The sequence below is a fragment of the Podarcis raffonei genome, chromosome 4 (assembly GCF_027172205.1).
Source record: "Podarcis raffonei isolate rPodRaf1 chromosome 4, rPodRaf1.pri, whole genome shotgun sequence".
NCBI classification, from domain to species: domain Eukaryota; kingdom Metazoa; phylum Chordata; class Lepidosauria; order Squamata; family Lacertidae; genus Podarcis; species Podarcis raffonei.
Genome location: NC_070605.1, coordinates 34,252,492 through 34,268,676, shown reverse-complemented (window position 1 = coordinate 34,268,676; position 16,185 = coordinate 34,252,492). Strand labels below are relative to the sequence as shown.

Here is a 16,185-nt window from a genome sequence, read left to right as displayed (position 1 = left end):
TTCGGGGAAGGATGCTGGAGTTATTGAGACTAAAGGTGTAAAGGGAAAGCGCACTGGCCTCTGGCCCCAGCCCTCCAAGGAAAGTGACACCTTGGAAAGGGCAAGACTAGCCTAGCCCCAGCCATCAACCAGAGAATGAGTAGCTGCAAGAACCTGCTCTCCTGCACCAGGAGAAGGAAGCCTGCCATGTCCCTTGGGGTTGCACAAGTGAGGGGAAAGTCACCCTTATCTCTGCCACTGGCCAGAGCAACAAGGGCTTGGTTTTGTTGCAAGTTGCCTTGGAAACTGTTAGTTTGAAAGTTGGAGTATACTTCTAGATGCAGAACATAGGCAAGGAGAGCAGTACCTTGTAGGAACCCTGAGGATGCCCTAGAGCAGTTTGTGGTAGAGAAGTTTCAAAAAAATTGAGGAGTCTGTTGGGGTTTAGCTGAGAAAGTAGTTGCAATTCAAGCCCAATGGAGGTTGTTCAGAGGTATTCAGAGTAGGCCTCTGGGCCCATTGTGGAAAGAGAGAAGCAGAGGGCCACATAAAAAGAGAAAGGGGATGTGGGCAGACATCCCTGGTTATCAAACAAAGATGGATCCAAGAGAATCCTTATTCAGGATTCCTCCCCTACTTTTTTTTAAAAAAAACCTCCTCCTTTGGTTCTTGGAAGGTATGTTTTAAAGACTATATCTCCGTCTCTTTGGTGACAGTTAAGGTTTCTTACGAGGTTTACACATCGCCCTTCCTGTTTCCCAAAGGCACCATGTCTGAATGGGATTATCCCTGCCAATATTTTTGACATGTTGGCAGCTGAACTTTAGCCTTGGGATATGCCTGCCTTTAGTGCAGAGATGCTGATTGACACCCTTGAGCTGGTCCCTGCTCAGGCTACTTTGGAGAACTAGTTGAGACTAGCAGTTAATTCCTTTAGCAGATTTTTTTAAACATAGAGATAAATTGACTATTGTTATATAGTCCTTGACAGAGGGAAGGAAATGTGGAAATGGTAGACTTGTTAAAGCAACAATAGAGTTGCAGTTGCTCGTATTAGATAGTGAATGTGTGCAGCCGCTCCCAAGCAAAGATAAATACAGGAAAATAATCTTCACACATGGCAGTGTACATCTTTTATTTGTTGCAGTTATATTATTCATGAAGGGGAAATGTTGCACGTGAACTGGCATTCTCTGATAAATACTACCTGTTTCTGACTCTGATGGCTGCATAGGTAAACCTGTGCACAAGGACAGGGATGCTTGAGAAATTCATTCGCTTCATATTCCAAAGTGAACTGACCTAATCGGTACCCTCCTGACTAATGCAACACTCTACATTTGTTGTATTCAGTGTTGCTTGAATCCTAGTTGTTTTCTGCCTCTGAGCAAAAGTTGGAATAAAAGACCCCCAAACTAAACACAGAAATGGATTCCTAGAAGGGTTCATTGTAGCCAAAGTACAGAAGGATTCTCTCCAACAGTATTTTCAATGCAATGTCCCTCCTTCCAAAATGGATCTTTTGCTGCCTCCAGCTAGCTAGATTGGGAAGAATCCTGTTTAAAACTGGCCGGATTCACGTAACAAACCCTGTCAGCAGAAGCCCTGTGCAAGGACTTCCACTTGCACAGTGCGGTTTCCCTCTCTTCCCCTATGTGCCCTCTAGAATGGGCTCTGGTGGCAAGTTCTGAGAACCCCCAGAACAGCCTATGGCAGGAGGAAGGGGGGGGGGTCTGGCAAGCTGCAATATTTGTGTGAATGGAACGTTCAACACAGCACAATGTTGAATTTCAGCATATAATTCTTATCAGCAGACACCTCTCAAAACTGAAATTGTGGCAAGATGAGGCAAAAAAAAAATGATAAAAAATGTGGAATTCAGTAAATATGTAGCTAGCATATTTGCTAATATAATGAAAGAAGGCCAGTTTCAGCATAAGCAAGAACAGCTGGCTGTTCTAATTAACACCAGGTGAACTTAGCATTGTATATGAAGAATTCAAAGAAGAAGAAGAGGCAGTCTGCTTTGTAAACAAAATTCTCCTGAGTATTACCTAAAAAATCTAGTTTTGTGAAGCAAAATGCTCCATTCTGAATATTAAGCTATCAAAGCAGCCTTCAGCAGGAGCTGGACACCTGGTTGTTAGCCTTTTGCCAAGTGGCAGTGGGCAGTGACCCTTGCACAGAGGCATCTTTGGGGACCTGGGGGCATTTGCAGCTGTCTTTTCAACAACAAAAAACCTCATTTTTCATTTTGCTTCTGTCAGGGCCTCTAATCTGATAAGTCCCTTGATACAGCTGTTGGCTCCATGTTGAAAAGCCATTTTCGCCCTCTAAGAACTTCCAGGGTAGAATTACAGCGAGGGAGAGAAGGAAATGAAAACATAGGACTGTTCCTGGATTTATATAATGGTGATATTAGACGTGTGAGGAGATAAATGGAATATGTGATACACAAGTTTGGAAGGCTGGATAGGATATGTATATATGCAAGGTAGGGAAGGATGTCTGAAAGATGTGTGGCGGCTATGCACATCTTTGCATATGGGGATGTGGGTTTACAATAGAGTGCGGGGGAGAGGTTGCACGTAAAAAAGTACACGTAAAGTACATTTGTGACAGTGGCACAGGAACACAGCAGCTGAGAACAGAAGGAGGATATGTTTTAGGTATGTAAGAAAGGTGGAGATAATGGAACTGTGAACTTACACAGGGTAGAATTCAACATCTTGCTAAGGTGATCATCCCGTCAGTGCCAGCATTTCTGTTTGCCAGATGGGAGGATCTCCCCTCTCCTCCCTGACATGCTGTTCTGGGAGTTTTCTTACAGATTTGAGGAGGGCTCAGAGAAGGGGTGGAAGTCTTGTTGCAGTAGAGCAGGACTGTCCAACTCCCAAAGACTGCGATCTACAACCACTATAAAAAAGCTTAGGGAAGCCAAGGTTGTTCAGCTTTTTTTAGAAAAGCCAAAGTTGTTCAGCTTTTTTTTCTTTTTGGGGGCGGGGGAGGATCCCACGATTGACCAGGGGCATCCCGCAATCGACCAGTAGATCACCATCAACCTGTTGGACAGCCCTGCACTAGAGGGTCTCTGTGATCACTTCCATTGCATAATGACTTAGCAGAATCTGGCCCATGATGTTTTGTGGGTGTATCAAGAGTCCCAGTCTCCTAATGTTCAAGGCACCAATCTCTGTGCTGGTTGCTGTTGGGCTATATGGACTTGTAGGACCAGCATGGTTACACAACCACTGTCACCAAAACAGCAACAGTCAGTTTAAACATCTGCAGTAGGACGTGGCTCTTCTCTCAGATATTCTTTGTTCTACGCTATTATAGCCATTTCAACTCCAAGAGGTTTGCTTACGTTGTATATGAAGTGAGTTAGCAATACAGCCAGAGTTTAATGGAAGCCAGGCAAAGTGCTCCACCATTCTGTATTCCTGTAGCTTAAATGTGGATTACCAGTGAAACATATCATATTCTGCTTTGCATTAAAAGAGGCTTTTAGTCATTTTCTTTTCCTGAACTTGCATCTTTCCACAGTAATCCTTTGCTGAATTGAATGTAATAATATATTTGGAGATTTGGTCATTTTAATTATTTTTAATTTATTTCCCCCCAGGAGCACTTCTTTCTGTCTAGTACATTTTCTTCTGCCTAATGTTATCCATTGTAGGATTTGAGTCCTTCAGAAACTGGGGACAAACTTAAGGGGGATTTGCAAAAATCACCAAATTTGGGCAAGATGGATGGCAACTAACTAAGTAAAGAACAGTGCCAGTTTAAAGCAATATGTTATCTGGGACCAAAGGCAAACTGACAGCAGATGTTCATAATTTTACATTTCAGTTCAGTTTAAGAGCTCCTTGGCTTCTTATATATAGAACACAGATTTCAAGTTCCAAGCAACATCAGTTTAGTGGCTGGCAGTTTTTCTTTACGATTGCTCTGTTTTACTCCAAAGCTCGTAATAAGACACTAGGCCTTTTTGTTGTATATCTGTTTTCTTCACTTTGGCTTCTCCTCCTCCTCCTCCTCCTCCTCCTCCTCCTCCTCCTCCTCCTCCTCCTCTTCTTCTTCTTCTTCTTCTTCTTCTTCTTCTTCTTCTGCTTTGCGAAACCAAACAAAAATCCTGAAGCTGAGTTGTAAAGTCTCTTGCCAATATGCAGTAGTAATTGCAGGCAGTTTTATCTTCTAGCTAAAGTGTGGGAAACTGGATATGGCAGGTGGGCAAGATATTGATCTACCCCGCCAACCCCCACAAACTATTTTGATAGGTAGGCCACCTATCCAGCACCTAACACCTCCATGATGCAAGGTAAAATGTTTTTCTTCAGCCTATATAGTTTGGAATTGTATTGGGCAAAGGCTCAGGGTTTTTTTTGGGGGGGGGGTTCTATCTTAAAATTACAGGTGTGGTGAAGGCTAGACTCTGTCATACAACTCTTCCAAAAAAAGTGGAGCTGTTGCTATAATTTATTGTGACCCTGTTTGCACGGCACATTAGATCATAGTTTGTTTTTTATGTATAGTTTAATATGAATGCAGAGTGGGCTAGTGCACACGGCTGGAACGTTCTTGCTCTGCTCCCCTGCTACTGTGCTGTATGTAAATAAGCCAGAGTCTGGCTTGTTGTGACGTCCAAACCCATGCTTGTGTTTTGTTTTTCTCCAAACAAACTATGAATAGTAACCAAGCTTTGTTCTTGACTTACTGCTTGTAGTCTGTTTAGGAGATATAAACCATGATACTGGGTTTGGCCACTTCGACAAGCCAGACAGTGGCTTGTTTTCCCTCTTGTGCTGCAATGTGCAGAGCAGAGTCCACTTAAAGCATTCATGTTGCTTTGTGTACACATTAAGCCATAATTTTCTCTCAACTATGGTTTTAAGTGTGAACCAGGCCTATACAATTACAACTTGCTTTCTCAAGAGACAGTTGAAGGCCAAGAGGACAGAGCGTTAGACATAGACCTGTGCTTGTTCCGTGTGTTTCAGATGAGCAGTTATACGGTATATTTAATATTAGCAACATATCCCATGACAAGTGAGGTGGCTACATTTCCCCCCACATGTATGGAGAGCCACAACTGAAATAATATTTCTGTGCATTACAAACTGCGCATGATGTAGCTGGCAAATCTTGAATGTGTGAATATCCCTGTTACGCCATATTACTGTTTAAAGATGCAGGCATACTCTACCAAGTTGCACCAGTACAGTACAGTGGTACCTCAGGTTAAGAACTTAATTCGTTCCGGGTGTCCATTCTTAACCTGTAACTGTTCTTAACCTGAAGCACCACTTTAGCTAATGGGGCCTCCTGCTGCCACCGCACCACTGCTGCACGATTTCTGTTCTCATCCTGAAGCAAAGTTCTTAACCCGAGGTACTATTTCTGGGTTAGCGGAGTCTATAACCTGAAGTGTCTGTAACCCGAGGTACCACTGTATTATAAAAGTGACAGAATATTGATGTGGAAATCTGATCTTCCTATAGATCAGAGATTAATTTTCTCTGTTTTCCTGTTGGGGAATTTGAGGGCATGGGGAAAATAAAGTGACATAAGTAAAAAAAGGTAGCAGAGATGTAAATGCATTTCAGAAGATAAGTCATGGTTCTTTTTTATTATGAAAAAGCCATTCTTACCCTTGTGAAACTGAGCTTGGGTTGCTTCTTCCTTCTACAAGCAAACCTTTTAATAGCAGAAAATGTTTTATATTCCATCTGCAAAGAAAGTTGTTCCCTAGTGGCTTGGCTTGCAGAAGTGTTGGGCTGTTCTTTCTCTGCTCATTGGCTGAGACGACTTTGGCTGTTTTTTGTTTAAAGCTCTGGATCTGCTTTTGTGCATACATATCCTTTGCCAGTAATTTTGGAGCCTTTGCCTTGGCTCTGGGATTCAAAAATGGCTGTGATGAATTTGGACCACCAGGATGCACATTAATTTTTCCTGATTCTATTTGTATTTTGTTGATCAGATAAATGTGTGATGTCAGCAGCCAAGCTTTCAAATCTCTTTTCTCCCACCACTGTTTTCTGTGTCTCCTAACATTTTGTCCCATGAGAAAGAGAAATGGGAAAATAAAGTCAGCACCAGTCTCTCCTTAATTTTTGTCCCATCGATATCTTGGGAGTGAGGAATTAACCTCCCATCTGTCTGCAATACCCAGTGGAAACATGGCTCTCCCTCCCCAGCCTGCCTTTAAAGAATTAATCACTTTTCTGAAGTTCACTCCTTTACACCTTCTTTTTACTTTTATTATTATTATTTTAGTTGCATGATGCCAAGACATTCCTGAAGCATTAAACATGTTTGCTGCAAATCTTTTTTATGTCTTTGTTAAGTCTCTCCCCTCCTTCCCTTCTTGAATCCAGGCACTAGCACGGAAATATTCTCCTGACAGCTAATACGTTTTTCATTTGGGGAGGCTTTTTGCCGTGCTGCCAAGGGAGCTGTTTTTTATTTAAAAATGTTTTTGAAGCAATCTTGCTTTAATTAGCCTGTTTGAGAAATTTCATGTCACTTTTCCATAAGCGTGGGTGGGAGAACCTTGGAGCCAGAGCTGTCTTTTGCTGTTGGAGAGCTGGTATAAATCCCAGAGAAAGAAAACATATTTTTCCACTCTTCCAGTCTGCCAATAGAGACTTGGCCATAGTTTTCAGTTCACAGGCTGTTCTAGTTTTTGCTGTCCCGGCTGCCTGAATACTTGCATTGATCCAGTCCAACTGTAGACAGCACACCCTCTCACTAGCACGGGTCATATGAAAGAAGTCAGGAATCCTAGGCTACCAAATCACAAACTTTGCAGGCAAAAATCCCAGACTCCAGTCTTATGAAAATGAAGGGCTTATTTGTAGTTTTCAGGTGAAGGTTAAAATTAAGAACTGGTGCAGTAAGGGGTATTGGTGCAGCTTTTCTTATCGCAGTGCTTCAGTGAAGGAATACTTGATATCTATATCTTGTGAAATTTTCCCTTCAGTTTAACTAATTTCTTGATGTTAGGGAGTCCTTTTAGCCTTTAGACCTAGCAAGCGTGTTTTTAGAGCAGGGCCTGATGCAGCACAGAGCTGTTTCTTTCTGTTTACTACATTGTTTCTCAAAATTCTTGAATTCGTACCGCCTTCCAAACTACAGCCTCTAGATCAGAACCAGTCCTTTATTCCTCAAATGAATGTGCAGAGAGGTCCTTGCTTACAGTTGTGTGCATACACCCTGCTGCTGCACTGGGGTAGTACTGTATCTACTCGAGTATAAGCCGACTTTTTCAGCACATTTTTTATGCTGAAAATGCCCCCCTCAGCTTATATTCAAGTGAGGCAGGCGGCAGTGGCGGAGAGACGAGTGGCCCGAAAGGAGCCCTTTCTCACACGGCTGGTGCTGCCGCCGCCCGCCTCTTGCAAGGCCGGGTACAGGAGTGAGCGGCAGAGGGATTAGTGGCCCGAAAGGAGCCCTTTCGGGCTGCTCGTTCCTCCGCCACTGCCTTTGCCGCTGTCGGTGGAGGAGGAGGAACGAGCAGCCCGAAAGCAGCCCTTTCGGGCTGCTTGTTCTTCCTCCGACGCTGCCGCCACCACCAGGTTTGTGGTGTGAACCAGCTTATACTCGAGTCAATAAGTTTTCCCAATTTTTTGTGCTAAAATTAGGTGCCTCAGCTTATATTCGGGTCGGCTTATACTCGAGTATATACGGTAATTCCACACAAGCATTAGGAAAGGAGTAGAACAGGAGATGTCTGACGCCCTACTACTGAAGCCACAGACGGGATAGTCATAAGCATCTCCTTCTGAGCTCTCATTTTCCCATATCGTAGTGGGATGATGGGGTAGAAAGGATGCTGTCAACCTCACAAACCCAATGTGGATCAGTGAGGTTCCACTGCTAAGAGAGGGTATTTGGTTTAACTCAGGGCTTGGCAGTTTGAGGAAGATAGCACTACAAGAAACCATGAGGACTAGGTGCGAGTTCTTTAATTTAAACCAGATTAACAGGATCCCACATTTAACTGTTTTCTGTTTGGAGTCCTCAGTACCTGCTAACAAACTAGCGAGCCACTCTCAAACACCCATGACATATTGGTAGATCCTGCCTCACCATTGGAAATCACAGATTATGATATAATCACTCATTATATGTAGGTCACTCAGACCCTCATTGCATTGCTCCACGGAACTTTGCATTGTAAGTCCTTGGTAAAGATGGCATTGTATCTCTGAGATACTATTATGTTTTGCTAGAGAAGGAAAGGGGTTTACTAGAGCAAGAACCAGTGAAATAGAAAGTTGCTATTATATGACAACTTCATTAGAGGTTTCAGTTTTGGGCACCTGATTCTTGAAATCCTGTGCAGATGGTTAAGAAGTGTTCAGACACAGTAATAGAGAAAACAGCAGGGAAGAGAGGAAGAAGGAAGGCTGAGGTTGTTGGGGTTTTTTTGGCTGGTTGTGGTGAGAACTTGTGCAAACATTCCCTCCTAATGGATTTCTCAAATGTACTGGCAGGCAGGCAAGCAAAGGCAGGTGTCACGTCAAATACCTTCTCCGATGAAACTTGATCCATCCCTCTTGATCTGGTATACTCATTCTCACTTTTAAAGGACCTCTTTGTTGGTTGTTTTGCGCCTAAGAGCCCAGAGCATAGTGCAGCCAACTAGTTTAGCAGACAAAGTAGACCTCAATAAGAAACCTTTCTCTCTCTCTCTCTTGCTCTCTAATGTTAATTTTGCAAGTATATCTGAAAGCCCATTATATTTCTCTTTTTCTCAAGGTTCATAACAGTAGAACATTAGGACAAGTATTCTTAACAATTACAATTTGATTACAGACATACAAAGCTGAATAACTGTTCCCTGTTGATAGGGGTTTCTGTTTTGAACAACAATGAAGTTTTAAGCTTGTTTATTATTGTTATGGCAATACACTTTGAAACTGACTCCACCTCCATAAAAGTTTTGGTTTGTTTTGAGATCTAATCATCTGTTCCAGGGGGTTTGCGGTAGTGGGCTAAGTTTTTATGGAATATCCTAGATTGCTTCCCACACTAGCAGTTTAGGGCAGAATTGAACCGCCTGATTTGCCTTGTTGCGGGGTAGGTTGTAAGGAATGGAGGTCTCTCACAGCCCAGGCCAGAACAGCTGTGTCAGCCTCCACCTATGGAGTGACACTAGCATCACTCTGCCAGCACATAGCTCCCCATTCCAAATTGATTGTTTGTGTACCGGTATGTGTGTTCGGGTGCTAAAAGGGCTTCACCAGATAGTAAATTGCAAAGCAATGTATTTGGAAATCATATGGTCATAATGGATAATTTCAATAATTCTGCTGACCTTTTTAAAAAAGAGATCAGCTCTAGTCAACACTCCTATTTGATGTGGCAGAGAAATTAGATAGTTATAAGAATAAAGAAAACAGAAGATGACAAGTGAAAAATCAGTTGGGCTGTTCAATCTGTTTCAGTTAAAAGTCAATCAGTCAGTCAATCAATCAATCAATCCAGAGGCATTATGATTTGCTTAGTGGCATACTGCCTTTGCCCAGCAACTGCATACGTACATCCATTGCACACCATGAAAACAGGACCATGCCAACAGGAAACTGCCCAAATGACTCCTGGAGACACAAAGGCTGCACTCTCAAGCACACTTGCATGTAAATCCTATTGATATCAGTGAACTAGGTATCACATTGGCAAAAGCATCGTCCTACCCACATATTATCAAGGTGATGGGAATATTGGAGCTATTTGCGAAGGGGAGATTGGAAGACAGATGGCAGTGTGGCATAACTCCTCCTGTGCATCCAATTTCTATCCTGAAAACATCCCACCCAGGCCATGTTTCTCCTGCCTAGGCTTGTTGTGGAGCCCAGCTAAAGAAAAATATTTAAAACTTGACATTTAAAATTTGCTGGACTGAATGTGGAGGGTGGGATAGGAGAGAGGGAAGATTAAGTACCCTCCTCTTGTCCGCCTGCACTTCTTACAAGTAAGCATTCTACAATAGTACCGTATTGCAAAGGAAATGGAGAGCTTAGAACCCCATGTTACCTTCCAGCATGCAGTTTGTTCTTTATTTCTAGGTTTAAGATCAGGAGGTTAGGAAAGAATGAGCACTTGGGGCATAAGAAATGGTCGTATTTGAGACACCTGCATATGCTATGGTTCTTGGAGTTTTTTGACAGTGCATGAGATTGTGATATAATCTCATGAAAAGGATATAAGCTTCCTCAGTTTGTAATAAATGCAAATCCTTGAGCACCCCCCCTTGTGATTCTTTTTAATCTACTTACATTGTCCACCACTGTTACTTTTCTCCCATGTGTGTAGCCCAGCAGTTCAGCTTTTAACAGATCCTGTTGCTATCCTCTTAAACAGATCTCAAAGACTTCAAATACGATGGCCAGCATGTGATAGAAGTTGATGAGGGAAATACAGCTGTAATTGCCTGTGATCTTCCTGAAAGCCACCCAAAAGCCCAGGTTCGCTACAGTGTGAAACATGAATGGCTGGAGGTCTCCAGAGGTGAGTTGATACTGACTTACGAAGGAAGAGAAACTGGAATTGGTGTCTGCTTTATATCTCACTTCTAGTCAGTTTTTACCCCTCCCTACACCTTCTGACTGTGCCTTTTGGGCTGATCTGTACAATCATTTTTCTGAGTTCTCTGAAGGGCTATGGCTTTCTGTATAGTAGACATAGTCTTTCATGACTCCACATTTCGGTCCTCACCCAGGAGCAATTTCTTGACTGTCCTGTAACTTTCTTGAAGCACTAAAAATATACCTGTGAAAGAAATATCTGAAAGCTGGGAAGTGCATGGAGGATGAGTGAATCCCTTATTTTAATAATAAAACCAAATGATGCCCTAATTATCATTCCAGGTTTGCCATGAGAATTAAAGCTGATTTTTTTTTACTTAATCTTTTTATTCCATTCTTCCAACCACTCACCATTTTCTTTCTCTCAATCTTAGCTGGAAACTTCTTCTGCTCCTCTTATTATTATTCGATAATGTTCCTTTTGTGTTTACAGTATGCTAGAAATTGTATAATACGGATGTTCCCTGCCTTAGGAATCCCTATTCCTTTATCTTAACAGATAACTATCTGATCATGCCATCTGGGAATCTTCAGATAGTCAATGCAAGCCAAGACGATGAGGGAACTTACAAATGTGCGGCCTACAACCCTATCACCCAGGAAGTGAAAACATCTGTGTCTAGCGAGAAACTCCGTGTGAGACGTAAGTCACTTCTTCCTAATATTTGGGTTCACTGGCTTCAGGCTGTCTTAAGGTGGTGGTCCCAATTTGCAGGTGCCACCAAATGCAGTCCTTTTAAGCTGCATGTTTTACACAAGCCCTTCATATTTGAGAGCTTGCTTTCTATACAGGAGTGTTAAATTCAAAGTATCCTCTTGCAGTGCAGGTAGCAGAAGCTTATCTCACAAGCATAAGGCTTCATTGTACATTTTCTGTTGCTTTTGGTATTATATATGGAGTGATGAAGTTGTTGATGGCAGAGTTGGTGAAATTCCAGTTGGTGAAACTTCCTGTTTAGTGGCTTTTTCGCCCCAGTAGGCTTTTCTGCCTACATAGTGCATCTTGTCCTGTTCTGCGAGACTGTCTTACTTTTGTTTCACTGATTTCTCTCTTGGCACTAGGCTCCACAGCTGAGGCAGCTCGCATAATTTATCCCCCAGAGGCTCAGACCATCATTGTCACTAAGGGCCAAACTCTAATCCTTGAATGCGTGGCTAGTGGGATTCCACCTCCACGTGTCACGTGGGCTAAGGATGGCTCCAACGTCTCTGGCTACAACAAGACTCGATTCCTTCTCAGCAATCTCCTAATTGATGCAATCAGTGAGGAAGACTCAGGGACCTACAGCTGTATGGCTGACAATGGCATGGGTGAGGCTGCAGCAGCATTCGTTCTCTACAACGTTCAAGTGTTTGGTGAGTACAACTTCATTTTCCTCCCTCTTCTCTCCTGTTAGATGCAGCAGCTATAGCCATGGTCTGGAGACTGCTCACATGGTCATATATTTCAGAACTGTTTTTGAGGTGAAATTTAATGCTCACAAGCAAAATTCCTCCAGCTTAGATTTCACTCAGGGGCCTAACTCCTAATAACTGCCTAAGTAAGCTTTGAGGGCAGAGCCAAAGCTTTGACTTTCCAAAAAAGAGCCAGAGGATTAAAACTGAGTTATTTATTGAGGCACAGTAATTCTAGGCACACACACATAAATATAATCAAAAGACAGAAAATTGTATTCAGTAACTAAAAATGTTCTAAGCTAGATGGAATGTGCTGTGAAAAGCAGTCATGTGCTTTTAGCTGAACTGTAATTTAAAGATCCTTGGGTGAATTTGGTCCTTTGAGTCTCTCACAAAGAAATGAAAGAGATATCAACATATAGTATGCCAAGCTTAATGATCAAGCCAAAAGACAGAGGCATTTCCTTTTTAAAGGAAATAAATGTCTGGGCTATAAGCTAATGCAGGCTAAGTAATCCCTGGCCAATCAAGAAGGCTGCTTCATCTACCTGCATAATAAGCCCAATTTGATAGGATTACCTGGTATACATGCATATAAAAGAAATACACAGAACAGGCAATTGTTCTTGAAGGAGTTGATTTACAGAATTCAACACATGAAGGTTTTACCTAGGTCCTTTGCCCAAGAACCTGGATCAGGGAGCTTTTGGAAGAGATTTAATTAATGGAGAGGTCCATTAGTTTTTCGGACTAGAGCCTGTGGCCGTAGAAGAGCGTAGTGACTGCCCATCTGTCATGGATGCTTTAGCTGAGATTCCTGCATTGCAGGGGGTTGGACTAGATGACCCTTGGGTCCCTTCCAACTTGTAAGATTCTATTATTCTATGATCTCCGAAAGATTACTTTTGAAATACGTGAAGGATCTACTTATAGGACACTTAATGGCTGTGCACAAGAATAAATAGGTTTAGGTATTGCTGCCTTCATAACACAGCAATGTAGTTTATAACACAGCAATGTAGGAGGATAGCTACAAATATTTCAGTTCTGCCTGTTTCAGAGGTGAATGGGTGTTCTCACACCTGAATTGTAACTCTTGTTTCCTTTTCAGAACCCCCGGAGGTTGTCATGGAACTATCTCAGCAGATCATCTCATGGGGACAAAGTGCAAAGTTCACCTGCAAGGTTCGGGGGAACCCCCAGCCATCAGTTGTGTGGCTGCGTAATGCAGTTCCGCTCTTCTCCAGCCACCGAATGCAACTCTCTCGCAAGGCCCTACGTGTCTCCAGTGTGGGGCCTGAGGATGAAGGGATATATCAGTGCATGGCAGAGAATGAAGTTGGGAGTGCACAGGCTATGGTTCAGCTGAGGACTACTGGGCCTGGTAAGTCCAAAATGAAGTTCAAAAGGTTCGTATAGGAATAATGAAATAAGAATTGTAAAGCACTTTGAACAGCAAAAGTAAGTATAATAATGTTGTTGTTGTTGTTGTTGTTGTTGTTGTTGTTGTTGTTGTTTATACCCCACCCATTTGGCTGGCTTTCCCCAGCCACTCTGGGCAGCTCCCAACTGAATATTAACACAATACAGCATTAAACATTAAAAACTTCCCTAAATAGTATCTCATTGCATTAGTATTAGGGGTGTATCTGTCTATACATCTGTCTCTTTATGCCAAGTCATGCAACTCAAGTTAGTTTCTGTTCTGGAAAGGAACTTCCTGAGATTCCTACTTCTCAGATGTGTGGCTTTCAGAGTATTGGAGAAATGAACCTGAACACATGCAGGTTATATCTTGAGTAGGTTCCCTCAGTACTTAGGGGGAAAGTTGCTTTCCCTGCATATCTCTGTTTCATGGACTGAGATTCTTAAATTCTTTATCTGTCCATTTACATATGTATTAAGTGTCTGAATTACCCTCCACACTTCAGCTGCAATAGCAACACTAAAAGCAGCTTAAAAAATCAAAATGACAAAATATTTGTAAAAATTCAGTGCTGAAGTGATAAAATAGGTGATTGTGACAAACATTACAGATGTCTCTTTTCTGACACCACTTTTTCTCTATTGTTTGTTCATTAGAAACCCCATTCTCTGCCAAAATAAAACTGCACAAATTAAAATTCTCCAACTAGAACATAATTTGTAAAGGGACTGAGTCAGATGTACCTAGAATTTAATGAATTTAACATACATACATGCATGCATACATACATACATGCATACCTTTATTTGTATGCCACTCTTCCACAGTTCAAACCATGCTCAAGGCGGGTTACAACATGAACAAAATATGAAACTACAACATAAACAATAAAAAAATTAAACAGACAGAACCACACTGAACAGTTTCCACAAAAATTACAAGAAGATCTAAAATAAAAATACAAAAAACCAACAGCAACAATTCCCCCCAAAATAAACCCCCCTAAACAGTGCCCCAGCCCAAGAGCTTTTGTAGCTGGAGTCAGTCTAGGCCCCACCTTCCCAGGCCAAGTGGGAAAAGGCCTGCAAGGCAGGGAGCAGGTCTTCCAGGACTCACAGCCAAGAAGCTCTCATTGGTGTCACTGAGACAGCATTTGGATTTTGTGTAGACAAGAGTAGGCTGATGCCTAGTGCACCAAAATCCCAGGGGCTTAGAACTTCCCCTCTGGCTACTTAAAGCAGACTTTCCATCTTCTAAAGAAGCCAAAAGCCTATGGAAAAATTAGGCTTGTTAAGTTAAAAGGAAGAAGCCTAAAGCCAACTGAAGACTCACGTAGTAGTTTATAGCCGTGAGAGATACAATGCAGGAATGGAAACTTACCCGACTTGATGGGTGTTATTCTACTGCAGTGCTAAGAAAACCCTAATAAGCTAGATTCTCTCTCTCTCTCTCTCTCTCTCTCTCTCTCTCTCTCTCTCTCTCTCTCTCTCCTCTCTCTCTCTCTCTCTCTCTCTCTCTCTCACACACACACACACATTCACCTTTTCCTGATAGTTGGGAGTAAGTGGGTATCAGTTTTAAGACAGTGGGTATCAGTTTTATCAGTTCAGTGCTCCAGCATTTGTTCAAATCATCTCTCTTGCCTTCTAGGAACAACTCTGAAGCCACAGCAAGTTTCTGTTGCCGATTCACCTCAGTCTGCCTTGTCACCTACCCTGCTTAGCAACAGTGAAAAAATGCTGAAAGACAAAGCAAACTTCCTAAGACCCAGGCCCACGACACCATCCGTGTCTGTTCAATGTACTACCAAAGAGTTGGTGTCTCCAGCTGAGGCCCCAGTCATCCTTAGCTCTCCCCGGACTACTAAAACGGATTCATATGAGCTGTTGTGGAAACCACGGCATGATGGCAAAGCCCCAGTCCTCTACTATGTTGTAAAACATCGCAAGGTTAGCACATTCCTTTTTAACTGATTTCTGATAATGATGCTGAATTACAGTTTATCTGGGAAGCTCTGTATCGCTTACACTTTCTTGCCAGTTTAGGTAGCAGCAGCCCATCTTTTGGATGGGCAGGATATTTGTCCTGTGTGCGGTCTCTGAATGTCAGTGAGTGGGAGCAGCGTAAGGAGCAGCCATAAGGAAGTGGGTGCTTTGGTGCAAGTTTGAGTTCAGCATGGGAGAGAGAACTGCAGAGATGTATGTATCAGTGAACAAGGACAAACCTAGGATTTACATAACCCTGGAATGATGCATATACTTTACTTAGTCTGGGGCATTTCTTCCCCTCCCACTACCCTCCCTCCTTTTTTGATGAACTTATCCTTACCATAAGACAGATTCCAGTAAAGTAATGATTCCAGACCCTCATGGTATCTTCGCTTGCTGCATGTACCTTCCTTGCATTGTTCGTTGGTTGTGGTCTCTCTTTTTTCAGTTGCTTCACCTGGAAGGCTCTTGGGTCAGAGGGAGTCACCATGGGTCACTGCACTTAGGACTAATATGTTTCCAGCACAGAGCAAATTCTCAGCTGGAGATTCTTTCTTGTATCTTAAAGGTCTTTACAGAAGGAAACTGTTCCTGTTAACCCTGCTATCACTTTCATTTGCGTGGCTGGTAATCAGACAGACACCCTGAAATAGGCTTTATGTAAAGGAGATGCTGGGTTTAGCCAAATTCTGAATAAACATGATTATATCATGGCTCATTTCAATAAATCTATTCTGACATGTGTTTACTTGAGGTGTAAGTGCATTTCAGAGAGTTTTATCCAGCTAAGTCATACTCAGAT

At 42.4% G+C, this 16,185-nt stretch overlaps 1 protein-coding gene across 4 annotated transcripts in view; it reads left to right on the top strand.

The window, feature by feature from the left end:
- BOC (BOC cell adhesion associated, oncogene regulated) overlaps nucleotides 1-16,185 on the top strand; it is a 75,165-nt gene that overhangs the window by 44,955 nt on the left and 14,025 nt on the right. For all 4 annotated transcript variants that reach the window (XM_053386117.1, XM_053386116.1, XM_053386118.1 and 1 more), the window contains 5 exons: nucleotides 10,348-10,494; nucleotides 11,071-11,214; nucleotides 11,634-11,927; nucleotides 13,081-13,353; nucleotides 15,046-15,344. In XM_053386117.1, the coding sequence (XP_053242092.1) occupies nucleotides 10,348-10,494; nucleotides 11,071-11,214; nucleotides 11,634-11,927; nucleotides 13,081-13,353; nucleotides 15,046-15,344 (1,157 nt within the window). The remainder of the gene's footprint in view (nucleotides 1-10,347; nucleotides 10,495-11,070; nucleotides 11,215-11,633; nucleotides 11,928-13,080; nucleotides 13,354-15,045; nucleotides 15,345-16,185) is intronic.